Here is a 26,373-nt window from a genome sequence, read left to right as displayed (position 1 = left end):
GAAGCATATGATGAAATTGACCATTGACCTTGATATGATGTCAGCAGGGCTCTAGTTTAATGTTTTACCAGTTAATTATTCAGAAATCACGATTGGACACTAAATACTGTGTTATATAGTATGCTGATTTAATTAACCTGTAACATTTCACAATGTAAACTCTTTGCAACATACAGAACTTGTAAGTAACTACATCTTTCCATTGAATACTTTTGGTAATTGTTGTCATCCCAAGAGCAACAACAAATAAGCAACACAGAAATACTGATTTGTTTGTTTTGGCACATTTAGACCAATGGATTACATATTTTTTCTGCAATTCTGAATTTGAAACTTATGAACACTTACTAAACCTCAATGAAAACACTGCCTCTTGTTTAACAAAGTGCAAAATTAACACTGGCTATCCATGTGCTGTGACAGGATTTGAATTGCAGTTGTTTAACAACAGGGACAAAACCTTTACTGCTTTACTGCTGCTCTTTGCTGCCACTGGTGTGGAAAAAGGTAAAGAAGATGTTCCTCCAGCCTATGGCATTGCCTATGTCCTCCATGTCACTGGTGAACCCAGCACAGCGATTCCTCACAGTGTGCTCCCAAAACTTCTCAGAATTGCAGAGCTGGTACAGTAAAATCAGAGCACAACAAAACATAAGATTGTGTACAAATACGCATGAGCACAGAAACAGACAAAGAACAAAACAGACACTAACACACCATATTTACATCATCTAATAAAGACTCTTCCGGACTGTAGTGAACTTATCATTTTAAGAAGTTCTCACCTTTCTGAATCTATGTGAAACCTGTGCCAGAAGTGTTGCCTCTTTCAGCTGTAGGTAGGACATGATACGAAGCATAATGTCATCAGGTAAACGCTCCAGGTAATCAATCTTTCCTTGACAAAGTGAAATTGTGTATTCCAGGATCCTCTGCCCAAAAACAGCACCAAGCTGTTCTACAGATGAGAAGTGGAAAAGCACAGCCTGGATGTCAGATACTTTAAAACTTACCTAAGCATTCTCTGTCAATTGATGGCTTTATTACAGCAAAAATAGTGAGTCCCAACAGAATAATGTATCACTTCACCAAAGAAGATTCATTGCAGATTAGGAACAAGTGAAAAAAGTTTCCAGTATCATGGACATAATGTAAGACACAATGTAAGGCACTAGTGAGGAAACCGTACGCTGCAGCCTTTTATGATGTAGGAAATCCTGATGGGATGTCCTCAGCTCTTTGGGTGGAGCGCCTCGGCAATCAAGTCTCAAAGAAATCGTCCATGATCTCCAGATTACCTAAATTTAGGGCCATAGTGAAGATATTATTACCTATGATGCACTGGTGGTCATGTGAATCCAAAACACTATTTATGTATAATAATATTATATAACATACGATTTGTTTATGATTTTAACCCACAATAGCTACTGATTTCCCAAGTCATATGCTGTTTAAATCATGCCCCAAATTCACTCAGTACAACTTGAGATACAAAACTTTTATTGGATGGCACAGAACTTCTTGCTCATTTTGACAGAAGGTGTAGTACAAACTATGACATATTAGCCCAGCTAGGTATTATTCAAAGCTAGATGGCTAACTAGTGAACTGGAAAATTAAGATAGAAATTGTTACTTATAAAAAGTGGTTTAATAAACAATTGGCTTCTAACAAACTTATTCTTAGAAACTGTGTTTTATAAATAGAAACTCGTGCATATACTTCACCTCGTTTTTCGCAAACAGCAAGATGGAAAAAATCTTTCGGAGGAGGTGGACCTTGACCGCCAATTTGAAAGAGTTGCTCCCCGATTAAGGACGCCATTTTGGACGCAGACGTGTAACCATGACAACTGAAAAGCAACTGAAATAACAGTATTTATTTAAAGGCAGAGGAAACGGTTTGATGGATGTTCTCCATCAGTAATGTGTAGTTGTTTTTATAAAAGGTGACGCAGTACATCAGACTAATCTTTAGAGATTAATGATTGATGTATGTGTATTAAAGGGGGGTGGAGGGTCACGACCCAGCGGATTGATACCTCATATTTGTGACAAGCTAATGTTCCCAATCACTTCAATGTTGCTGTGAGTATCTTTGAATATGAATAAAAATACCCTCCGTCTCCTCTCTGAAGGCGTTTTAGCTATATCTTTACACAAAAGTGCGCCAGTGCCGTGTCGTTGGCTCAAAACAAGCAGATGCCGAAAGCTACAAATCATAGAAGTAAGTAGTCCCTGAGCGGATGAATCACGCGGATGTATACTGCAGTTGTAGGCCCCTCAGCTGATGTGAAAGTAGCAGGAGTGGAGAGAGAAAAGAGGAGCTGGTGCACTGTCTGTTACAACTACAACACTGGAACAAATAGGTAACAACATTATACAAAAGGTAGAAATTTTCAGTGACATGTCAACCAACGGTCTCTCGGACCTTCGAGTTTATTCAGTGTCGAAATACATCGGTGGAATTATGATTCAGTGTTGCGAAAATATCTCGAATCCCGTTCCTGCTTTCCTGTTTTTTTTGTGTCTAAAAGGTATCAGAGGCCATTTCTTTTTGCTAGCCAACGTTAACGTGTTAGCCGCTAGCTAGACAACATGTAAATTTTAACAAAATTTGACAAAATTGTTCCCAAAAGACTGAATTCGTGAGTTGTAATGAAGCTGTCGTTTGTTAAAGAAATCCCATTACCATCCTGTTGAGGTGGCAGAACGTTAGACAGCGACAACAAGGATTGCTAATATTCATTAGCTGGCATGCCAAGGTTAGCTGTAACGCTCTTGTTTGATTTGACAACGCTAAACGTCAGCTACGTGACTGCCCTGCAGTAGCTAATTCGGTGTTGATAAGGTCAGGGGTTTATTGTCACTCAGACAGCTACATTAATTAATTCCAAATGGGAACAAATAGCGTGTATACCCAACAATCTAGTGGTTATTTTTGTCCACCTACTGTTAGCGAGTGAACGGTCATTGAAGAAACATTCGCTATCTTACTTAGCTAAGCTAGCTTTAGCATGCTAATAATTAGCCTTGATACTTGTCATTCTACTCCAAACGGGAGCTTAATAAGATGCTCGACGTTATTTTGTTCCTTCACCCAAACTCCAAATATGAAGTATGCGCTTTATTGACACGTTGCTTGTTAGTAGTAAACTTGTTTCTGCCTGGTTAGCGTTAGCCGAAACGCTAGCCAGCGCTATACAAACAGGCAGGCATTGGCCTTAAGTGAGCTTAGAAAACATTAGTGATCTCCATAGCCAGCTAATATTGGTTAGCTCTACTTGTGTATTCAACATTCGCATTGACAGTTCCTAAGAGAGTGATACTGGATCTGCCTGGTTACCTGTCGACTTGACAGCTGTGTATTTTTGATTTAATCGTCGCGTCAAATAGTGCAGAAGGTGAGCTAACTTCGGTGCGAGACATGTATATTTTTTTCTTTAAACCTGATCGACTGCCAGACACAGAGCAGTGTCATGGCAGTGAGAATACCAAGTTAGCTTACGTTGGTTTACTGGTAGCTTGCTAGCTATATTACATTAAACCGCTTTCGAAAGACGGTCCAGCCGATGCTGCCATTTTCGATGTGTAGCTAATCTCAGGTGAACGTAATCGTTATTTGCCACTTCAAGGCCAGTGTTGGTCATTCTGTGTGTTTGATATTACAACCAAGGTACAAACAAGGCAGCTGTTCGATTTTGGCAGTGTGTTTAGTAAGTGAGCTAAATAGGTTGACACACCGGTACGCCAACTACGCATTTCCATGGAGCCACTGCTACGTTAGCCGACGTAACTTTAACTGGCGAGTCTCTGGTATGTAATTACTAACATTGTAGCTTTTTCTTGCCATTATATTTAGTTACAAGCTTCGCTTTTGAAATGTGGTAGTTTTTTGAAATGCTACAGATGCGATAGAGCTACTGTCAAGGTGTAGGGGACCAGCTAGGATATGAGTGGCTAAACATGCTAACGTTAGACGGTGGTGGTAGACAACTACGTCAGAAATACAGGCCTCTGTAAATCATGGGTATAAAAATTGGACACAGTCGTGCTTGTTTAGTGGTAAAGTAGAGGAAACTTTGTACCGGCGAGCATTCCAAGCTGCCGATCATTTGATGTGCTTAACTAATCACGTTATGCGCGAGTGTGGTGCACCAGTTGTCAGAATGGACGAATAAACAAAGACTAGGATGCACTGTCAGTGCAGGCCTAAAATGGCCCTGTGAGCTTGCCAAGTGTGGCGTATTTTTATGATCAATGATACCATGATTTAAGCCCAAACAACATATGTTAATTAGTAATCTTCATTTTCAAGAGGACAAAAAGTATTTAGGTTTTGATTCAGCAGTCTCTGTGTATCAATTGATAAAAATCATCCTGCTGTGTGTGTGTGTGTGTGTGTGTGTGTGTGTGTGTGTGTGTGTGTGTGTGTTAAAAACATATCAATCACTTCTGTTATCAGTACCCTCATGCCACTGACTCATGAGAATTACATTGAAATTATACTGCTCCCCATGTAAAAAATGTTTTCTTTCACATCATGTCTAAAATGATTACTACAACTTCCTCAACAACAAGAAGCTCTGTTGGTCAGGTATCCAAATGTTATGGCTATTTGAAAGAATATCAGCTAAAGTTATTTTTAAAAGAATTCTTCAGGCTTTGGAAGATCATTCTTTTTGTGAGGTCTATTTGACTTGCATTTTGCCCTGTGGTAAATTTATACAGATTTATCTCTGACGTTGCTCATTATTACTCAGTGGGACCTCAGGTAGTTGTGTTAATATTGTAAAGTGATATTTTGATGATGAAGGTGATATGATTGTGGTTATTGGATGAATGAATGCCATGGGATTAAAAGAAAAGGTACAGATGTATAAAAACAAAGAAACAAATCATGTACACTTACGAGTAGAAGGATACTTGGTTATAGCTTTACAGGCCAATCTGTAAACAATATACATGTTGACTCAACTGTTTGCATGCTGTCTCATAAAGCCACTATATTACATTATAATTTTGATAGAGATTTAGATTAATGTTTAAAAAACATTTAGTTTACCACTGTGAGTGGTTCAAATAAGTGTAAATTCTGTTGTTACCAATATTCGGTGACTGCTTGCAGACTTGGGAAAGTGTGAGGCTCCTGCAAACATAAACTGAGCTGTGTAGGTCTTGCTACTTTTTCTTATTTAGCAGAGGGCATATTACTTACTATGAAATCTTTTTGGTAAGTTTATAAGAGTCTTAACCCACTGTTATTTTTATTGTATCAACTGTGAGTTGTCTGGGTCCTTGCACGTGGTTTTTCTGTCACCAGGTCTCTGCCCCTACTCAAATGGTAGTGTCAGTGACAGGGTCAGTTGTTCTCTGGCGGGAGTTTGTATCTTGAGATGCACAGTATTGGTCAAAATGACATTTGTTCCCCAGATCATCTCAAATGGGTTGGATGGGTGATTGGTGGTGCAACAGCTGTCACCTGCAGAACAGCAACCTGTTTGAAACCAGGGCCAGTTGTTGTAGCAGTGCATACATACAAGGCACACCATTGCCTCTTGTCAGTATTCTTATGTGGCTTCTTTCTCTCTTTGATTGCAGTGAATGGTAGTGTCTAGAAAGGGTATGTCCCTTCAGGAGAGAGGTGCCAATGTCCAACCGGCCTAATTCCAATCCAGGGGGGTCACTGCGCCGTTCACAGAGGAACACTGCTGCGGCCCAGCCACAAGACCACACAGTCGCGGGAAGGTGAGTTTACCTACAAACTTACTGTGCAGTTTTTGTTAAATCTCTGTGCAATGTAAGAGGCAGTAATCATAGGTTCTGAGTAATGTAACTTGAGGTTTTCTTGAAGAGAGCAATAAAAGAGGGCTATAAAGCAGAGGGGTGTTTGTACTTAGTTTATGGGCGGTGTAGGTGGTGTTTGTTTGTAGTATATTGAAATTTAAACTTAATGCACAATGCTTACATTGGCCTCTTTGATCAAGGTGGAAGCTTATCTTGTGTTCTTTTATCATAGTCAAATGGTGATTAACTCTGTTTTAGCTGTTTTTCATTATACTCCAGAGGTGTTAATGATCAGAGGATATGCAGACGCAGTCAGGCAAATTGATTTGGGGATTGATCAAGTCTCTCTTTTATGTGGCTTAATTACAGAAACCCACACTGTCACTTGCTCTTTAATTTCCAACCTTACAGGTTGCAGTCAGAGCAGGTAAAACATAAAGCAAATTCCCCACCTGAAAGTAGAAGACCTAATTCTAAGGCTTCCAAAGCCACAGCCAGCACAGCCACTGGCCAGTCCAGAGGGCACAGCTCAAGAAGGTACCCCTCCTCTCTACTTGGTGCTTAATGTGTGTGCGTGTGTGTATGTAGGGTTTGTACTTTATCCAATAACGTCATACTTGTTGTACACCTTTGGGTTTTGTTCTAAATCTGATTGAGTACATTGAATGTGGCATTGTAATTTATCACTGTTAATGGTTTCAGAAATTTCCTAAGATGGTGTTTTGTTGTCCCTCTTGCTCCCTGGCAGAAGCGGTCTTACTCTGTCCGTGGCTTCATTTGTGTTACAAGACGACCCAGAGGCTGCAGGGACATCTGAACAAGAGCGACCAGGCCACCAGTCAAAAAGTGAAGGCACCCGAGGGTTAAAGCGAAGCGAAGCACCTGACCAAATTAGTACCTTCGGACCGACCCCTGCCAAGAAGCCCAAATCGCTCCCACCACCCCGAGACAATACCTCAGAGACCAAGAAAGGCCCAGCTAAGTCCAAGAAAAGATCACTTGCTTCAGAACCACCTGCATCGTCAGGTCGAGGTCAGAGCAAGAAGAACGGGCCCGCTGGGGCCTCACCAATCCAGAAACGGAAGAAAGCAGACTCTCTCCCCGGTCTAAGTAGCACCGCTGGGTCCCTCCCCAATCGTACCGAGGGCAGAACTGCAAAACCCACCAAGCTGGCTTCTAAATCGGCCGCCTCAGCCAAAGCTGGGTGTAGCAACGTGACAGACTCCTCCTCCTCTGCCTCCACCTCTTCCTCTTCCTCCACCACAGGCACCAACAGCGCCACCACGCAGGGCGCAAGAGTCAAACAGGGAAAAGATCAGACCAAGGCACGTCGCTCTCGCTCAGCCTCAAGTCCCTCCCCACGCCGTAGTACCCGTGACAAGGAGCAGGCCAAATCTGCCAGCTCTTCAAAATTTGAGTGGGCAGCACGCTTTAACCCCAAAGTCAACCTGCCAAAACCCAAACTGTCCTTGCCCGGATCCTCTAAAACTGAGACCTCCAAACCTGGGCCATCAGGATTACAAGCTAAACTAGCAAGTGAGTCACATTAACTGTGTGTGGATCCCCTCTCTTCATGGGAGAAATGCTCATTTAATCTACTATCTGAGCTTTAGCATCTCTGTCACAGTTTTTTCTTAAGAGAGCATTTCAGTACTATTTTGTTCCCTTTCAGAAATATTTGATATTGTCTCATATTTGAGTTTACCCCTCTTGTGATGGGAGGGGTTGAGTGTGGTGAAGGAAAGTTTATGTGAGGATTTGCGCAAATGGGTTTGTAATTGCATAAAAAGATAGAGGGATTTAATAGGGTAAAGATCGGCTTGTTGAGGGTCAGCACATTATTCTCGTGTGCTTGGTTGGAGGTTACACCTCTGGGATTAAATGTCACAGGACCTGTGATCTGAGCAGTGTCACAGCATCAGTTACAAAACCTCACTCTTGGTAGCAAAAATATTTGGTACATTTGACAGTTGAGACACATTACAACGCACATATACCACAGAGGTAGACCATACAGATAAAAGCTTAACGTCTCATAAAACTGAGTTTACTTACTTTATCTGTGCAGCTCATGATGTGCAGATATCAAGTCAAGTCAATTTTATTTATATAGCGCCAGTTCATGTATATCGCGTGCAGTCTGTGACACTTTGACGCACTGCATACAATAAAGCGTGCGTGCGTGTGTGTGTGTGTGTGTGTGTGTGTGTCTCTCTGTCTTGACTAGCATATCTAGTTTACATGTGGTGAGTGTGGACTTCACTGAGCTGGTGAAGTGGCTCAGATTTCAGACTTAAGTACCTGTAGCCTGAAACTGAAGAGTAGCTAAATACATAAATACTGTTGGGTGCTCAATTGTCAGTGTGGAGAAAATTCAGAAAGACTTTTTAGAAAAATGTTTTTTATGGTGATATCTCTGCACTCATGAATATTGTGAATGTAGAGTTATAATATGAGCAGTGCAATTTGTTTCTTTTGATGCTCTCATGATGTAATGAGGTGTCATGTTTATCTCATTAAGATGTGCCAGTAGTTAGGTTGTCAGGTTAGTAGGTTAGTATTGCAGTAGGTTTTTATTATCTGGGTGGATTTGGGCAGTTACTGTTAGAAAGTTTTCTATGACTGTGGCAGCACAACAATTGATCCTTGGTACCAGTTAAAGCCACTTTGATACAGGTTTTTGAGGCTGCCGGTGGTACTGATGTTTGTTTGAGTTTGAATCCAATAATAACAATGTTTCAACATAAAAACATAATGTATTTGTTTTTCATAAGGAGATCTTTTAGTGCTCTCCTGTTTCTGCATTACCATATTAATATATTGGTAATTATGGACTACATTTTCTTGTTATCAACTGACATATACGCCTGTGTATCTGTCAAGAACTAATATTGGTCAGAAATATTTCCTAGACACCATACTTTGCTCAGTCAAACTTATCATGCATGCATCAGCTGTATATTAAATATTGTCTTGCAAGCATTATAAATAAGCCTAAATAAAGTACAGTAAATAATCGACTAAACTTTAAATAAAGGAATATCTGATCAGAGGAAACAAAACTAACTTTTGGTACTTGACAGTCACCAATAAGCACTGTTACAGCAATCATTTGGTCAGTACTTAAGACATAGATATGGTAACCATGCCTAGTGTGAAGAGGGGAAATCCAGAATCTGGGAAATTACAGAGATATTACAGTAGAAATCTGGTGTGTATGGTGAAGTGAGTCTGAGCTGTCAGGTCAGTGTAAGGTCAGGCTGTCCCAGTTAGGTGAAAGGATAGAAACTGATGTGGGCTCTGTGCCATGGGCCCTGGGCCCAAATGGAGAGACCCCTCCTAAGTTGGCTCTGGCGTGTTGGCCCACCAGCTGACCCAGGAGTATGTTTGAGGGCAGGGAAGGACTCATATGCTGCTACTGTCAAGAGGAAAGAACTTCATCTCTCTTGGAATATCTTCATCCGTTGGCTTGTAATAACTTTTATAACACACATAGATTCCGGTGCTCTTAGCTGTAATGGTGAGTGAACATATACAGTGCTGTTGCATGTTCCAGTGATTATGTGTGGCTTTCCATTGCACATTGCCATTTTGATCATGTTGAATTAGTAATGTAATTGCAGCTTCAACAATAGAGAAGGATTTGTATTAGTGTTTGTGTTGGCTTTAGATAATTATATCTTGATTTGGAGTCATTGTGAAACACATGGAGAAATTACTGTTTGACCAGGTATAATTCAGTAGTAAATGGGGCACAAAGGAATGGCCAACTGACATACAAAAAAGAAATGATAGTTCTTTTATCTTTAATTCATTTGGTCTTAATTTTTCTAATGTTTATTTTTGTACTACTGAATTATGAGTCATAGATCCAGCATGAAGGTTGTCCTGTCATAGGGCCATGGTTGAGTTACTATTAATACCCCTCTAGTCAGTGGTACAGGGCTCTAAACAGGCAACACTAGAGCTTTTACTATACTGAAGAGCAACATTCAGCATCAAACTGTGCTCTAACAGCTTTATTGACCAACATTTTTCACAGACCTTTGAGCAATAATTATGATATTAATGATGTTTATAATTATAAGGTGAAACTTGTTGGATGCTTATGATCGTCATGATGGCTAGATGACAGATATTTAAATCAAAGCAAATATCCAGCCAGTTTTGATTTACTTTGTTTTGACAATGTATTTCAGTCAAAAAATATGTAAAGTGTTGGTGCTTTGTCACCTTAGGTTTGAGGAAATCCACTAAGAAGCGCAGCGAGTCTCCTCCAGCAGAGCTCCCCAGCTTTCGGCGGAGCACACGCCAGAAGACCACGGGCTCCTGTGCCAGCACCAGGTACAAATCACAGTGACTACAGCATAGACTATAGTGTCAACATTGATGCCCGAAGAGAGGAAAAAAAGCACATGAAATGGGAGTCATTTCTTTCATTTCTTTTAATATAAGCACACATCAGTGTAGTTAGATTAAATATTAGAAACACTCCTCTGTATAACTCATTATTCAGCAGCTCCACAAACTGTAGCCTTCAAAATGACAGCTATGTTGTACAAACAAAAACTGGACATTATAACCTTCATGACAGTAGGATTCATTGCATGACTTATTGCATTAGATTGCTTTGGTTTTAGCCAGTTAGCCATGGTTAAAGCCCTTATTTAGGTTTCGCAGGATTCAAGCAAATCACCTCAACAAAATAAAATAACTGGACCTCAAATACACAAGGGAAGAAGTCTATAAATTAGCATTTTGGACCATACAGTATCCATTTGGCTACAAACCTGGATGTTTACTGGAAATCCACTTGTACTAGTCAGTATTTACTGTTCTTATTCCTTCTATCCTTGGTAGAACATTAGGTAGGGTTATTACAGCCTTGTATCACACAGCTGACATTGTACCCACCAGCACTCACTTCAAACCTCCAGCATCTTAAACTTGGAAAGTGTTTGGCTGTCAAGACTGCACATTTGTTAAGAACAGCTGCAAGGATCCACAGGAATCTTAATGCATCCCAGTTTTAGATTTTTGTACTTTTGTGTGACCAAATTTACAATGGCATAGTCGTAGATGAGCATGAACCACTGCTGTGTATTTAAATGACAGGGAGTGGCAACACAGAATGCACTGCGTTGTGTGTTGTCTGTACTGTCACTCACTGTCAATCTGTTTTTACTCATACCACAGTCGGCGGGGCTCAGGCCTAGGCAAGCGCGGGGCAGCCGACGCTCGCCGACAGGAGAAAATGGCCGACTCCGACAACAACCAGGATGGGGCCAACTCGTCAGCCGCTCGCACTGATGAGGCATCACAAGGGGCTTCAGGTACCCATCATGACACTTTCTCAGTTTTCACTTTTTGGCAGTAAAACATCTGTTTTTGCAATGGGAAGAATATTAGGATGATCAAGAAGGGGTTTTTTTTCAGTAGCATCAAAAGCCACCAACTTGAAAGACTTCACTTTCTTTACTATTTAACTCTGATGGTGAATTTTATTTTTATACTGTTTCTTTGTCCAGCTTCAAGCTCAGTTGCTGGAGCAGTTGGCATGACCACCTCTGGAGAGAGTGAGTCTGATGACTCTGAAATGGGAAGGCTTCAAGGTATGTCAAAACACTCCCTCAGATTTTCCTGGCAGTCTTTATTAAAATTCATTCATTTGTAGACCATGTCATTATATTATAGGGCAAAAACTAAATGTAAACCTGCCTGATTTTTAATACTATAGCTTCAATTATAAAGACTTCATAAACAGTTCTCTCAGGTTTATCTTTGGTATAGTTACCCTCTAAACCTTGCTCTTTTTGTCATTATAGCCCTACTGGAGGCCAGGGGTCTCCCCCCACATCTTTTTGGGCCCCTGGGACCCCGCATGTCGCAGCTGTTTCACAGGACCATTGGCAGTGGAGCTAGTGAGTGCAACCTTCTTACCCCTACACCAGTGTTCTTCATGTTTGGTAAGATCTAAATAACTGGTGAGAAATTCTGTCCCCTATTTCCAGGCTCCAAGGCTCAGCAGCTACTGCAGGGCCTGCAGGCCACAGGCGACGAGTCTCAGCAGCTCCAAGCTGCTATTGAGATGTGCCAGCTGCTGGTGATGGGCAATGAGGAGACACTTGGTGGATTCCCTGTCAAAAGTGTGGTGCCAGCTTTGGTGAGTCTTAATCTGTTTGGTCATTAACCTATTAATTTTTTCCTTTATGTTTTACAGCTATGCTTCACCAAGATTTAAATCCTGTTGCTTTGTTTAACATGAAAATCAGCAGTTCCAGGAAAATGAAAATTATTTTGCTAAAAATTGTCAATGTAATATTTGATTATCAATCATCTGATTCCATGTCCATACTCAACTTTCTTTCACAGATTACACTGTTACAAATGGAGCATAACTTTGATATTGTGAGTATGATGAACTTCTATAGATGTACATGTGGTTGTCTCTTGTTTTATTCATTTTTGTAATGCCACTGTGTTTATGCCTGCCTTTGATCCATATACACAGATGAATCATGCCTCTCGTGCACTCACATACATGATGGAGGCATTACCTCGATCCTCTGCTGTAGTGGTCGATGCTATTCCTGTCTTCCTGGAGAAGGTAAGACACTGTGCTCTCTATCTGTCCCTAATCGCTTGTTAATTCGCTGTGGTGGCCTTTTGATATGCTAATGTCTTCTTCCACCTTCTTGTATGCAGCTTCAGGTGATCCAGTTCATTGACGTAGCAGAGCAGGCACTGACTGCCTTGGAGATGTTGTCAAGGAGACACAGCAAAGCTATTTTGCAGGCTGTAAGTGTTGCACTCTCTTTTTGTCACAGCCTTCAATTGTTCTCTTTCTTTCAGCCACATTAATGTTATAATGTCATCCCTCACAGGGTGGGCTAGCTGACTGCCTCCTCTACCTGGAGTTCTTTAGCATCAATGCTCAGAGGAATGCCTTGGCCATTGCAGCCAACTGCTGCCAGAGCATCACTCCAGATGAGTTCCACTTTGTTGCTGATTCTCTGCCACTGTTGACTCAGAGACTCACACACCAGGTACTTTTTTCCCAAGTCAGACAATGAATTACAAAACACAACACCATCACAAATGTGTCTTAGCTCAAATGGTATTATCTCATTTACATCTTCACTACAATAAATGAAGCCTGCTAGTGACACTTAACAGATATTTAAAGTTGTACCATATTTTTCATTGTGCTTGTTGGTCATTAAAAAAAGGAGTCAGGTTTTAATTGTACAGAGTTAATTTTGTCAGGATTTACATCAACAGTTGTAGCCAGTAAATGTTGCCTGTTCTCAGATTACAAAGAGTCCACATTATTATTACTGTGGCTGAGTTTGCATTGCAGTACTGCCTGCAGCAGGCTATACAGAAATGGACTAAGTCACATAGTCTGATCATAACCTCCATACTGATGCTTCTAATAGTATTTATGTCAGTAATTTTCAGTGTAACCTATTGTAAAGATTCACCAATTGCTGTATTCATTTAACACTCTTTCAGGATAAAAAATCCGTCGAAAGCACTTGTCTCTGTTTCGCCAGGCTGGTGGACAACTTTCAACATGAAGAGGTTTGTAATTTAGACTTAACACCATGTTTTCTTCAGTATTCCCCATTTTCCATCTGACTCCCCAGCTAATATGTATGTGTCTGTGTTCAAATCAACAGAACCTGCTGCAGGAGGTGGCATCACGGGATCTGTTGACCAACATTCAGCAGCTGCTGGTAGTGACCCCCCCTGTACTCAGCTCGGGGATGTTCATCATGGTTGTGCGCATGTTCTCCCTTATGTGCTCTAACTGCCCCTGCCTGGCAGTCCAGCTTATGAAACAGAGTGAGTAACCCTCACATGCACAGACCAATGGGTCACCCCCTTGCAACTCACTCACTACTTGTCCCTTTACGGTTTACATACAATCATGTTGTATGTACTCATTACACACAGCACTGTCGGACTCACTAAATGGAATAGTTACCAGTGGATACAGATTTTGAAACAAAAAATAAAGTTCCTAATGTGTCTTATTTGAATATATGTGTAAAAATCAAAAAATAATACAGATTATGCTCCCTGTTTTTTTTTTTAGCTTGTAGCTAACTAACAACAACTATCAGCCTTGTGTATTAGTGTGTGCGCACATGCTATAGCTTAGATATGCTATAGCTCATCTCAAAACATTGTTAACCTAAGTTGCCTTGCTTTGCTCCAGATCCAACAGTCCAACTAACAAGAGAAATGTCTTTGTTTTTTCTAATCAGACATAGCGGAAACTCTGCGTTTCCTCTTGTGTGGTGCATCAAATGGCAGCTGCCAGGAACAGATTGAACTGGTACCCCGGAGCCCCCAGGAGCTCTATGAACTGACCTCCCTCATATGGTAACCTCTGTTTGCTTGCCTTCTGTTCAGTATTGTGGGGGTTAAGTTTCAAGCGGTAAAATGCCTGTAAAACTTTCTTACATTCTCCTCTGCGTGGTTTAATATACTCTGCCACACTGACACTGGGCCTACAGCAGTACAAGAAATATTACTACTGCTTGTCCCAGACCTTGAACCTCAGATACAATTGTTTTGTCACTGTAATCAATTGATATTAATAAATCTATGTCAGTGGTTTTGCAGTGCCAGTCTTCCTAAGATACATGTATTATTTTAATGAAATACAAATTACAGTTACAAATTTGAACAAATTAATTAATCCACAGAAGAAGTTATCACTTTCTGTTATCGACTACTGTAGGCACACCTACCAAGTCCTACCACAGCAAAGTCTGCTTGTAAGACAGCATGTCTTGTCTGAGTCATTTCAGTAAAGCTGTTAAAAGAAAAATGAAACCCATGTCACTTGATGGCAGTTGAACTAAACATTCTGAAACCATTCTTCTTACAGTGAGCTGATGCCCTGCTTGCCAAGAGAGGGCATCTTTGCCGTTGATGTAATGCTGAAGAAGGGTAGTGCCCAGACGACTGAGGGTGCGATCTGGCAGTGGAGGGATGACAGGGGACTATGGCATCCTTACAACCGCATTGACAGCCGCATCATTGAGGTATAAATACATTAGATACAAACTATCTTTGCGAATCTCAAAATATGTGATAAAATGATTATTAATATGTTGTGGTATTTGCTTTATATAGCTACTTGACGGCTGAATAATGTATTGAATCATTGAAAATGTTACATTGCATTACATTGTGTCATTATTTACACACGCAGTTGGGCTGATCTATATGCGATACTGATGTTGGGTGTATTTGGTAATTATCTGGCCCTACAGACAGCCCACCAGAATGGAGAAGATGAGATCAGCTTGTCAACTCTGGGCCGTGTGTATACAATTGACTTCAACTCTATGCAGCAGATAAATGAAGACACAGGAACAGCACGTGGTATCCAGAGAAAACCAAATCCACTTGCCAACCCCAATACAGGTAATGCAGGTCTTGGCAGATTATGTATATTTGTTATAAGAACGTGGGTTTGTAAAGGAGCAGACATGAGCATCAGACATTCAACACCTGTATTCTTAAATGGTGGTCCTGAATGGATTTCTTAAGTTGCTTCTTTGTGGAGAATGGACATTTACAACAGTTACAATTCCAACAGTGACCAAGTTTCGTGTTAGAGAGAATCCTTAACTGTACAAAAAAACAACAATATAATTAACAAACTGCATGCAATTAGTGCAAGTCAGTGGACTGCAGTCACACAGATTCTTGCTACTAGAGGTTACAGCTGCTTTATTTGCAACAGAGCAGTCAGCAGCAAGCTCCAGTCAGTCTGTTACTGTGTCTTGTCCAGTTCTGTATGAATGGATGCTGCACCTGATGTTTGAGGGCATAAAAAATGACTTTTTCTCTGTCCATCTCCAGGGAGTCACCAGGAGGTTCGTCGAGAAGATGCACGAGCCCAGTTGATGAAGGAGGACCCTGAACTGGCAAAGTGCTTTATCAAAACTCTGTTTGGAGTCTTATATGAGGTGTACAGCTCATCGGCTGGCCCTGCTGTCAGACACAAGTGCCTTAGAGCCATCCTCAGGATCATCTACTTTGCTGATGCAGAGCTGCTGAAGGATGTGCTGAGGAACCATGCTGTGTCCAGGTAACAGTGCCAGGGCCGTGGGCTACTTTTAACACGGACCAAATGTACTCTTTGAGACAACGTAAATTGACCTCTGCCTATTTATACGTTTATTTCTACAGTCACATTGCCTCCATGCTGTCCAGCCAGGACCTGAAGATTGTAGTGGGTTCACTGCAGATGGCTGAGATCCTCATGCAGAAGCTGCCTGATGTCTTCAGTGTCTATTTCAGAAGAGAAGGTAGTGTATAATCCCATAGAAAACTCATGTCTGCTCACCAGAACAGATGACCTACAGTGATTTAAAGAGTGTTAGCCCAAGTGTCTTCTAAACTGCATGATAAACATGTTTTGAAAATCAACAGTAGTGTACAGTTGGTAGAACCCCGTCACTTTTTGTATTAAGTCATATTTGTTGGGAAATTTCACGGCTGAAAGCTGCATCCATCCACATGGAAACTGTAGAAGCTGTAGTGGTTGAGATTAACCCAAAAATATTTTGTGCAACCAGAGGTCCCATTCCACAGTTGACAGAAATATTTTCATCTAAAGCTCAACAGTCAATAAGCCAAGTGGTTTCATGCAGTTTGTAAACATTTTATCTTGGCAGTAAAATGCACTGCTGCCAGTGTTTTCCCTTGCATTTCTTTTCCAGTGCATTATTCCTTGCATTGCTTTCATTTCACTTTGATCCACAGTCCTCAGACAGATCCAAGTGACTAATGCCAAACTGGCAAGAAGTTTCTATATGTCATACTATTTTTTAAAGGCTTTAGACAATTTGTAATGTCGCTCTTTCTTCTTTCTGTTCCAGGTGTAATGCACCAGGTGAAGAACCTAGCAGAGTCTGAGAGCTTTCTAGTCACTAGTCCCCCTAAGGCTTGCCCTAGTGGTACTGCCAGTCTGTGCACCACCACCATCAGCACTGCATCCACCACATCTGCTAATAATGCAACTCCAGACCTGGGCTCGCCCAGCTTCCAGCACAGCATGGACGACTCCCTGGACCTCAGCCCACAGGGGTGAGTCTGGCTTTGGCTTGGCTGTTTACAGAAGTGTTTTAAAAATAAATTTCTAGCACAGGCCCAAATTCAGTGTCACACTGGAAACTAAGCTCATAAACACAAATTGCACTTGCGTCCTGTGTTGAACCAGCTAAAAACAGTGAGACCTAATTTTGTCTGCAAATTCTTTTGGAAACTGAAAATCTAAGTATATTAGACAGTATTGATGTTTTTATTCAGCAGTTCTCTTGTGCAGCTCTTTATAAATGTATTTATTATGTTTGTCGGTTGTTATTGGAATGAATGGTCAAAATGTCTTTATGCCCAAGAGCATTACATTAATTATTTTCTCCTCCACAAAGGCGGTTAAGTGATGTCCTAAAGAGGAAACGACTACCTAAAAGAGGGCCTAGAAGGCCCAAATACTCTCCCCCAAGAGATGATGACAAAGTAGACAATCAGGGTAAGTTTAAGTGTTACGGTCACTGTGTGTGTGTTTGTTATTACTGAGAAAGGCTTCAAAGCACATCTACTCCTTTTGTTAAAAAAATAACAAAATCTTCTAAAATATATCTCAAAGAAATAACATCAGAAAATGATTACTGACAAATTGTTTAAATTTTTTTGTATCAATGTTTTATATATTTTATATCACTAAGGTACTGTGTGGATGCATATCCTCCAGTTTTACCAGCTAGTGTATGCCTCTACTAGCTATGACCAATGAACTTCATTTTACAACTGCAAGATTGACAACAAATTCTGTTCTGCTCTTCAGTTATTTGTGGCAGGTTTATCAGTGATGCCTTGAAACACATTTGAGCTTAAATGTCATTTTGTGATCTTGGTTATATTCTCAACCCATAGATAACTCTCCTAATCTCCCTTTTTTGGTTCTTCACAGCTAAGAGCCCTACTAGTACTCAGTCACCCAAATCATCCTTCTTGGCCAGTCTCAATCCCAAGACCTGGGGCAAGCTGGGTGCCCAGACCAACAATGCCAACTCAGAGCCCTCACGCACAGCGGGGGTGAGTGGCCTGGCAAGGGCACCTCCCAAGGACTCAATTTCAAATAACAGGTATGATGATGAGAGTTACTGGACAAAAGTTTCACTTTTTTTGCACTCCCATATTATCTAAATCACACCCTCTTTGTCGTGATTGATGTCAAGTATTAATGCAGAGTGATCAGACACTGTGGGGTGAGGTGTGGACTACTGTATGTAATTTGTGAACTGTGGTTTTGCAGAGACAAAATAAAGGCCTGGATCAAAGAACAGGCGAGTAAGTTTGTGGAGCGCTACTTCAACTCTGAAAATGTGGATGGCAGCAACCCTGCACTGAATGTACTCCAGAGACTTTGCACAGCCACTGAGCAGCTCAACCTGCAGGTAAAACATACAATCATCTGTTTATTGAACAGCAGGCATAAATGAAGGAATTTCCCAACAGGTTTATGCCATCTATTGCTCTTTTAGAGGTTGTTCTTAAAGTTGAAATAGCTGTAGAAACCTTACAAACCTTGATTAGGTCCTGTTATTGCAAACTTGACAAAGAAATGAACTGAAATTCATTGTATAACACATTTTTCTTCTGTTACGTTCCCGCTACCCAGGTGGACGGTGGTATGGAGTGCCTGCTGGAGATCTCCAGTATTGTATCAGAATCTGATGTGTCGTCTTTTGAGATCCAGCACAGTGGGCTGGTGAAGCAGCTCTTGGTCTATCTGACCTCCAACACCGACAGGGACTTGCTGAGTCGTGATGTTCGGCTCAAGAGGTTCCTCCATGTCTTCGCTGGCTGTCCGGTGAGACCCTAGATCAACATTTCCTACTATTAAAATAAACTATAAGTTCAATATATGGTACACGGTGACCTGTTGCTTCTCTCTCACATTTTGTGTTTTCCTCAGTCATCCTGGAGGGTCAGTGCTATGCACCCACATTGGAGCTTTAGTGTTTGTTGTCTCTTGTCCCTGTTGAATTTAACCTTTATCCTTTACCATCTGGTTTGTAGGTTCCGGGAATGGAGCCTGTAGGTCGTCTAGACCCAGCAGAGAATGGGCCTTATCTGGCACTGGTGCACAAGATGAACAGCTGTCTGAGCCAAATGGAGCAGTTCCCTGTCAAAGTGCATGACTTTCCCAGTGGCAACGGCAATGGCAGCAGGTCCGTGGCCTTACATAACTGTGTATCTGATCACTTTAAGTTGTACTGTTAGGTATACATTTGTCTAATTCGATTAATTTCTCTCTCCAGGGGCTCTCAGGCGCTGAAGTTCTTCAACACACATCAGCTCAAGTGTCAGCTGCAGAGACACCCAGATTGCACTAATGTTAAACAGTGGAAAGGTGGCCCTGTGAAGATTGACCCCCTGGCCCTGGTGCAAGCCATTGAGAGATATCTTGTTGTCAGAGGTGAGGGACTGCTCACAGAGCTTTGACATGTGTCTTCTAATGTGGGTGGGATTACCAGGGGTCCCTTCAGTCAGGGTAAATTGAAGAAATGTGCAACTTGGTTTATTGTTTATGCTGATACCCCGCCCAACTGGACACAGTTTCTAACTTGAAATCTTGTCTGTGCAGGGTACGGCCGAATCAGAGAAGAGGATGAAGACAGTGATGATGACGGTTCAGATGATGAAATAGATGAATCACTGGTATGTGAGGCCATTGATTCCAAATAAACTTTATCTTTTTATTTGTAAGTCCTCTGTGAATATCTGTATTGAACTATTGAACTGTTAACTTTAATATTATTAATGCACCATATGTAATTTTTTGGGTACCCAGGCAGCGCAGTTTCTTAACTCCGGCAGTGTGCGTCACAGACTACAGTTCTACATTGGTGACCACCTGTTACCATATAATATGACGGTATACCAGGCTGTACGACAGTACAGTCTTCAGGCAGAAGAAGAAAGGGAGTCGACAGACGATGAGGCAAACCCACTTGGGCGAGCTGGCATCTGGACCAAAACGCACACAATATGGTAAAAATGCTTTTTTTTTTTTTTTTTAAAAAAAAAAACTGGTTCTTCATTTGTACAGGTGTCTTGTTCATCTTAATTTTTCCATTCTGCATCTTTTGACTTTCATAACCTTCACTGTCACTTTTGAAGAAAAGAGCAGCATTTTTTGGGGATGTGGTTGTTTTAATCTCATAATTCAGTCAACGACTGGTCAATCAAAAGAAATGTTATCTTATTTACTTAAGTCAATTTTTATTTGTATAGCATCAAATCACAATGGAAGTTATCTCAAGGCATTTTTCATAAAGAGCAGGTCTAGGCCATACTTTTAATATTATTATATTTACACAGAGAGACCCAACAATTCCCTAGCAGTGTCCAGCCATGCAGATTTATTTACCAAAGTTTGGAGACCTACTCTACAGTGCACTGTGAAGTGCTTTATTACACAGGATGTGATAAGCACATGCACGAACCACAAGTTAGAATATTGGCTTCAGTGCAGAGTTGAAATGATCAGTGTCAAAAATGCACATTTTTCATGTTCATGTGCCAAATCCAAAAACATTTACATGCTTTCTTTTTCATAAGGACTTGTAACACTGTAGAATGATCCCTTTTTTTTTAGAAATGTTTTTTCCTTTATTACACTTAGAGCACACCATGTCTTGAATCCTGAAATGTACATGTGAATAAGAGTATCCATAGACAAAATGTGCTGTCTTGTCTCCTGACAGGTATAAGCCTGTGAGAGAGGACGAGGACGGCAGCAAAGATGCTGTGGGTGGAAAGAGGGGCCGAGCCCAGACTGCTCCCACCAAAACCTCACCTCGCAATGCCAAGAAGCAGGATGAGCTGTGGCATGGTGAGGATCTATATCTCTTAGTGAAGGGTTTCTCAAACTAGAGTCTGTATTACTGTCTAGCTCTGACAAATTGCAGCTCTTGGTCCAGTGCAAATTTACCACATCTGCTTCTGTTACCTGGTTGTATATGAACAGTTGGACCTTAAGTGTTAAAATGGGGTTACACATTGTCAGTCTATGGGCTCAACAAAGTTATTTTTACTGGGGAATTCTTAATTATAATGTTCACAAATCAAATTAATTGTTGAGTGACCAGATGAAGAAAATAAAGTCTCCTCAATGGTCTAGTTCTGACATGTCTGCACATTGTACTTAATTATTACTGTTGATCCCAATCACTTCCAGATGGTGTGTGTCCCAGCATCATCAATCCCTTAGAGACATACCTCACTTCGGAGCCACCAGAGACCATAACCTTTGATGACCCCTCTTTAGAGGTCAACCTGCTGCTGAGGGTCCTGCACTCCATCAGTAGATACTGGTTCTACTTGTATGATGTAAGTCTCCTCGCCAAAGATTAAGAAAAGTAAAGCAGTCACATATAACTGGTTTGTTTCTTGCCTTTTTATCTCACTCACTCTATCTCACTCACAAAATTGTTAATGGAGCTTAGTTGTGAACTCTGCGCCAAACTACCAAGTGTTGGGTCTATGAACAATTAACAGGATGCTCATAAAGCTGTAAAACGTTATATATATATATATATATATATATATATATATATATATACACACACACACACACACACACACACACACACACACACACACACACAAATACAGACACATTTTAATATGATTTCAGCTACTAAATGAAAAATATAGTCCTGATTTATGGCTTATTCTAAATGTTTTTTTTTCCAGGTCTATGCGCAGTCGTTATCAGTTGCAATTTTATTACATAAAACATGAATATTTTTCGTTGTTTTGCAGAATGCTGTGTGTAAGGAAATAATCCCTACCAGTGAGTTCATTAACAGTAAGCTGACAGCCAAAGCCAACCGTCAGCTACAAGACCCGCTGGTCATCATGACGGGAAACATCCCTACTTGGCTCATCGAGCTTGGAAAGACCTGGTAAATGTTTCATACTGTTGGCGTAAAGGAGGGATAACAAATCAATCTGTCACCTGCATAGCTAGAATACAAAACAGATGTTGATACAATTGGTCAATATTGTTGGTACATATCTCTCTTTCTTTCTCTCTGCAGTCCTTTCTTCTTCCCCTTTGACACCCGGCAGATGTTGTTCTATGTAACTGCCTTTGATCGCGACAGAGCCATGCAGCGTCTACTGGACACAAACCCTGAGATCAACCAATCAGATTCTCAGGACAGCAGAGTTGCCCCACGTTTGGACAGGAAAAAGGTGCAGTGTCACACCTGTAACATTTAATGGAATCCACCAGTTTCTATTGTGTTTTGGATGTGTGTATCTTAAGAATATCTGTACCATTATGTGTGACCTGACTTTAATGTCTCTCCTTTCGATTTGCACTTTCAGAGGACGATAAACCGCGATGAGCTACTCAAACAGGCTGAGTCTGTGATGCAGGACCTTGGCAGCTCCAGGGCAATGCTGGAAATCCAGTATGAGAACGAGGTACCTTTTTAGTTTCTCACATCTGAATCAAGCCAAGACATGTATTTTGGTACAAGATTTTTGGAGTCTCAAGTCTTTTTTTAAAATCTTCTTTCAGGTCGGCACAGGTCTTGGCCCGACTCTGGAGTTCTACGCTCTGGTGTCTCAAGAGCTCCAGCGGGCCGACCTCGGCCTGTGGAGGGGTGAAGAGGTCACTCTGGCCAATCCTAAAGGTCCCATCTTATGCGCTCCAACTATGAATCCTACGATGCACATAAGAAATGATGACTAACACGTCACATTTTTGTTTCTATGCAATGTATTATTTTGTGTGCTTATTGATCAGTAAAATTACCTGACACTTTAATATACATTTTAGCTCTGATTGATGACATCCCATGACAGTCACTCTTAATACAACTGCACTGAATGTAAATCTATTTTCAATAGATTTACATGTGATGGTATATGTCATATTTTCACCTCACCTCTCTCTGACCAAACTTTTGTCTCTGCCCTACAGGGAGCCAAGAGGGAACTAAGTACATGTTCAGCTCCAGAGGACTGTTTGCTGTTCCCTTTGGCAGGACAACCAAACCAGCACACATAGCCAAAATCAAAATGAAGTTCCGTTTCTTAGGAAAGCTAATGGCCAAAGCCATTATGGACTTCAGACTGGTAATGGCTTCTATTTATCTAAGCAAAGGCATTTAGGAATGCTCTTCTGCCAGTGCTAAATTAATCCTATTTTAGACATGTATCGAGGTGGCACTGGTTCTTGGTTTGTGTCATCACATGTCCATTTTTGCAGCTTATGTAGTTGTGAAATGTTTTTGTTTTATCCAAATTCATGAACCACTTTCCTCCTGCTCCTTTCCACAGCTGGACCTGCCCCTGGGGCTGCCGTTTTATAAATGGATGCTGCGGCATGAGATGTCTATAAGCTCCCATGACCTGGTGAACATTGATCCCAGTGTGGCAAAGTCCATCCAGCACCTGGAGGATATCATTCGCCAGAAGAAGAGGCTGGAACAGGACCGATCACAGGTAAAACACCCCCTCCTCACATTGTACAGCTGCCCTTAAACCTGGTTGTCTGTGACTTTGTTTTTGTGAGGGGTTGTTTTTCACTGGCTGTTAACGTAGAAAATCATCAGAACTCTGCTCCTAAAGAGCTAAAGTGCAGACCTTTTGTATCGGAGTGTGGATACCTAGGTTCTGAAAGTCCATCATCAGAAATCATATTTCATCAGAACTTATAACAGGTGCCATATTTTAGCAGCAGCTAAAGCAAAAGACCTGTAATGTTCAGTAATAATGTATCTTCTTTAAACCTGTGTTTGTCTGTGTGTGTCAGACGAGGGAGACCCTGCAGCAGGCACTGGAGAGCCTGAACATGAACGGCTGCTCAGTGGAGGACCTGGGTTTGGACTTCACCCTCCCAGGATTCCCAAACATTGAGCTGAAAAAGGGCGGCAAAGACGTCCCAGTTACAATCTACAACCTGGAGGAGTACCTCAGGGTATGACTGTCTCATTCTGTTTCAAACTTTTTGTTACTGTTATTATTGTTCCTCTTAATGTTATTTTTTCCCCCATCACTTTGCCTTTTCTCTCCCTCTAGTTGGTGGTGTACTGGACTCTAAATGAAGGAGTGTCCAGACAATTTGAGTCATTTAGGGAAGGGTTTGAGTCAGTCTTCCCCTTGCATCACCTGCAGTATTTCTATCCAGAGGAGGTAAGAGGTTTTCTGTATATTTTCCTGTTCTTGCCACAGTTCACTTGTGTTTGATGAAAAGATTTATTTTTAGTTTAGTCTAACTTTTCTCCCCTTTGATTGCTCATTGTCTCTCCTCTTCTGCCATAGCTTGACCAGTTGCTGTGTGGCAGCAAATCAGAGACGTGGGACGTCAAGACGTTGATGGAGTGCTGTCGACCGGACCACGGTTACACACACGACAGGTGAGACAGTTAAACCAATTGTGAGGAAGAAAGAATGGCCTCAAAATACTGGCAAAGTCACATAAGCCACAATGAGACTCAATTTGTGTCTGGTTTATTGTGAATGTGTTATACCACGTGAGGCAGCCGTAGCAGACACACATCAGAAACATCATATCTAGTTGGCAGTTGTGTCCAACACTGAGCATTTTGTTGCCCCCCCTGTTAATACTTGTACGATTTTACCACCATTAAAATTTGAAAACCACACCTGACTATTTATTTAGTGTGGAGCACCATAAAACATACTTTCTACATGACTCACTGTAGGCAAAGGTAAACATTAGTCTCAAGACCCACGTTTAATGTGTATTTAATCTCATTTTCCTGCAGCCGTGCAGTTCGGTTCCTTTTTGAGGTGTTGAGCAGCTTCGATGCCGAGCAGCAGAGACTCTTCCTGCAGTTCGTCACAGGAAGCCCCAGACTGCCTGTCGGAGGTAAGGCTCCTCAGATCACCAACTAGCATTAGTCAACATACGATTGATTTATGAGCTTATGTGAAGAATAATGTGAAGGCATGTTGTGTTCAAAGTTAGCCGTCACTCTCACTCTGCTGTTGCTCTTGTCCCTCAGGTTTCCGGAGCCTGAATCCCCCTCTGACGATCGTGAGGAAGACGTTTGAGTCGACCGAGAACCCGGACGACTTCCTCCCCTCAGTCATGACCTGCGTCAACTACCTGAAGCTGCCTGACTACTCCAGCATAGAGATCATGCGAGAGAAACTGTTGATTGCGGCTCGCGAGGGCCAGCAGTCTTTCCACCTTTCCTGATCTCTCCACATCTCACATTCAAATGCCTTCTACAGCGACTGATGAAATCATAACTTCCTTCTTAGTTTTTTTGTAATCACATACATTAAGGCTACGTGTACAGCCTTCTTGTTAGAGAAAGCAGCTTGCAGAAAAATTAAGACTTTAAATATATATTTGCTGCCCCTGTCTCTCAAAAAAAATATAAAAAATAAAAAAATGGAAAGGTGTTCCATGACTCACAGAACTTAAAATATAAAAAAAGAGAGTTAAAACTTATATCAGTAGTTGAATAATGTTAAAAAAGATGAAAACATCTGGGTGACATTTTAAATTGCATTGCTATGTGATATTTAAAAAAAGGGATGTCTCCTCTCCAGAGTGGTGGACAACGTCACTGGGTGTTGGGGGGATGAAGGGTGGGTGGGGGGGTGGGTGGTCCATTGAGCAAGCTAGGTTTACTTTAGCTCCAAAGATCATTTGTACAGACAAATTTGCAAACTTTGCTCATTCTACACATTTGATAGAATAGCTCTTTGTTCTCATGTCTCTTCCCCTCAGTTCGTCTGTTCGCATTTTGTTCTGTATTATATTGGCCCCAGTTTGTGTGTTGCGTTTTGGTTCAGCTTTTCCCCCCCTGTGTGTCTTTGCTTCAAGTTGTGGAAACGAGAGTTGCAGTTGGTTGAATGCGGGTAGTGATGAGCGCATATTATCTTTTTTTTTCTCTCTCTCTTTCCCCCTACCCAAGTTGAGATTGTGCTCTGGCCTCCTTTATTATAGAGAGCTTCAGCTCAAATGAAGAGTTGTAACCAATGTGTTGATCAGGTAAATTTGTTTTGCTCTTTTTTGATAGAGTTTAGTGTCTTTCTGTTGGGGCCCTACTGGATGTGTAGGGTTATCTTGGTAGACCAAGCTCTGAGCAACCCTCAACACATAATGTAGCTGGGCACAAAATTTGGCTGGTCTCATTTTATCGTTTTCATGGCCAGATAGCATTTCAAGTTCATTTATGGAATAAAGTTTATATGCAGTTTCACACCCTGTTTGAGGTGGGAATGTCTGCTTTACCTTTTTTCTTTTTTTTTTTTTTAATTTTCTATATTGTCTTTATTTCTTGCTGTAGTTGATTATTATTATTTTTTTCTTTGCACTGCTGGCTTGGAACAAACCGTGGTGTGCACCTGCAGTCTGTGGCCAGGGGAGGGCGCCACTGTATGCTCTCCTGGCCCAATCGTTCATGTGCTGGTTTCTAAGATCTGCAATAATTTACTGCATCAGGTTCATGTTTTTACCTGAACATAAATAAAGTAACTGTTTGACTCA

General features: G+C 41.2%; 2 protein-coding genes across 5 annotated transcripts; one reads left to right on the top strand and one right to left on the bottom strand.

Annotated features, from left to right (window-relative positions):
* Window positions 1–106: 106 nt before the first annotated feature.
* Window positions 107–3,500, bottom strand: fbxo36a (F-box protein 36a). The gene is made up of 5 exons (XM_051065684.1): window positions 3,349–3,500; window positions 1,726–1,866; window positions 1,190–1,298; window positions 786–958; window positions 107–620 (listed from the first exon to the last, which is right to left on the bottom strand). The coding sequence occupies exons 2-5, from the start codon at window positions 1,825–1,827 to the stop codon at window positions 471–473; spliced, it is 534 nt and encodes a 177-aa protein (XP_050921641.1). The 5' UTR covers window positions 1,828–1,866; window positions 3,349–3,500; the 3' UTR covers window positions 107–470.
* trip12 (thyroid hormone receptor interactor 12) lies at window positions 2,258–26,373 on the top strand. 4 transcript variants are annotated; one of them, XM_018660044.2, is made up of 42 exons: window positions 2,258–2,371; window positions 5,604–5,750; window positions 6,201–6,326; window positions 6,538–7,325; window positions 10,028–10,133; window positions 10,986–11,122; window positions 11,318–11,401; window positions 11,615–11,710; window positions 11,801–11,952; window positions 12,162–12,197; window positions 12,301–12,396; window positions 12,495–12,587; window positions 12,674–12,835; window positions 13,305–13,373; window positions 13,472–13,637; window positions 14,063–14,180; window positions 14,692–14,848; window positions 15,080–15,233; window positions 15,675–15,903; window positions 16,005–16,123; window positions 16,697–16,904; window positions 17,249–17,349; window positions 17,791–17,965; window positions 18,136–18,277; window positions 18,502–18,693; window positions 18,903–19,054; window positions 19,145–19,302; window positions 19,471–19,544; window positions 19,678–19,877; window positions 20,594–20,721; window positions 21,067–21,218; window positions 21,654–21,796; window positions 21,932–22,088; window positions 22,224–22,322; window positions 22,420–22,534; window positions 22,825–22,979; window positions 23,184–23,348; window positions 23,659–23,823; window positions 23,925–24,038; window positions 24,168–24,262; window positions 24,635–24,738; window positions 24,875–26,373. In XM_018660044.2, the coding sequence occupies exons 2-42, from the start codon at window positions 5,653–5,655 to the stop codon at window positions 25,069–25,071; spliced, it is 6,177 nt and encodes a 2,058-aa protein (XP_018515560.1). In that variant the 5' UTR covers window positions 2,258–2,371; window positions 5,604–5,652; the 3' UTR covers window positions 25,072–26,373. The 4 variants fall into 4 exon arrangements, with proteins under 4 accessions (XP_018515560.1, XP_018515563.1, XP_018515562.1 ...); XM_018660046.2 differs by lacking the exon at window positions 2,258–2,371 and adding an exon at window positions 3,388–3,406; XM_018660045.2 differs by lacking the exon at window positions 2,258–2,371 and adding an exon at window positions 3,673–3,818.

Source organism: Lates calcarifer, linkage group LG21 (genome assembly GCF_001640805.2).
Source record: "Lates calcarifer isolate ASB-BC8 linkage group LG21, TLL_Latcal_v3, whole genome shotgun sequence".
Classification (NCBI taxonomy): domain Eukaryota; kingdom Metazoa; phylum Chordata; class Actinopteri; family Centropomidae; genus Lates; species Lates calcarifer.
Note: the sequence above shows the minus strand (reverse complement) of the source record. Positions and strands in the feature narration are given on the sequence as shown.

Excerpts from the sequence above, each read along its gene's own strand:
- trip12 (XM_018660044.2), top strand. The coding sequence starts at position 5,653 with ATGTCCAACCGGCCTAATTCCAATCCAGGGGGGTCACTGCGCCGTTCA. Across the intron at positions 12,836-13,304 it reads CTCAGAGACTCACACACCAG|GATAAAAAATCCGTCGAAAG; the intron begins GTACTTTTTTCC and ends ACACTCTTTCAG. Across the intron at positions 14,849-15,079 it reads TTGACAGCCGCATCATTGAG|ACAGCCCACCAGAATGGAGA; the intron begins GTATAAATACAT and ends CTGGCCCTACAG.
- fbxo36a (XM_051065684.1), bottom strand. The coding sequence starts at position 1,827 with ATGGCGTCCTTAATCGGGGAGCAACTCTTTCAAATTGGCGGTCAAGGT. Across the intron at positions 959-1,189 it reads ACATCATAAAAGGCTGCAGC|AACAGCTTGGTGCTGTTTTT; the intron begins GTACGGTTTCCT and ends TCTCATCTGTAG. Across the intron at positions 621-785 it reads TTTCACATAGATTCAGAAAG|CTCTGCAATTCTGAGAAGTT; the intron begins GTGAGAACTTCT and ends TTACTGTACCAG.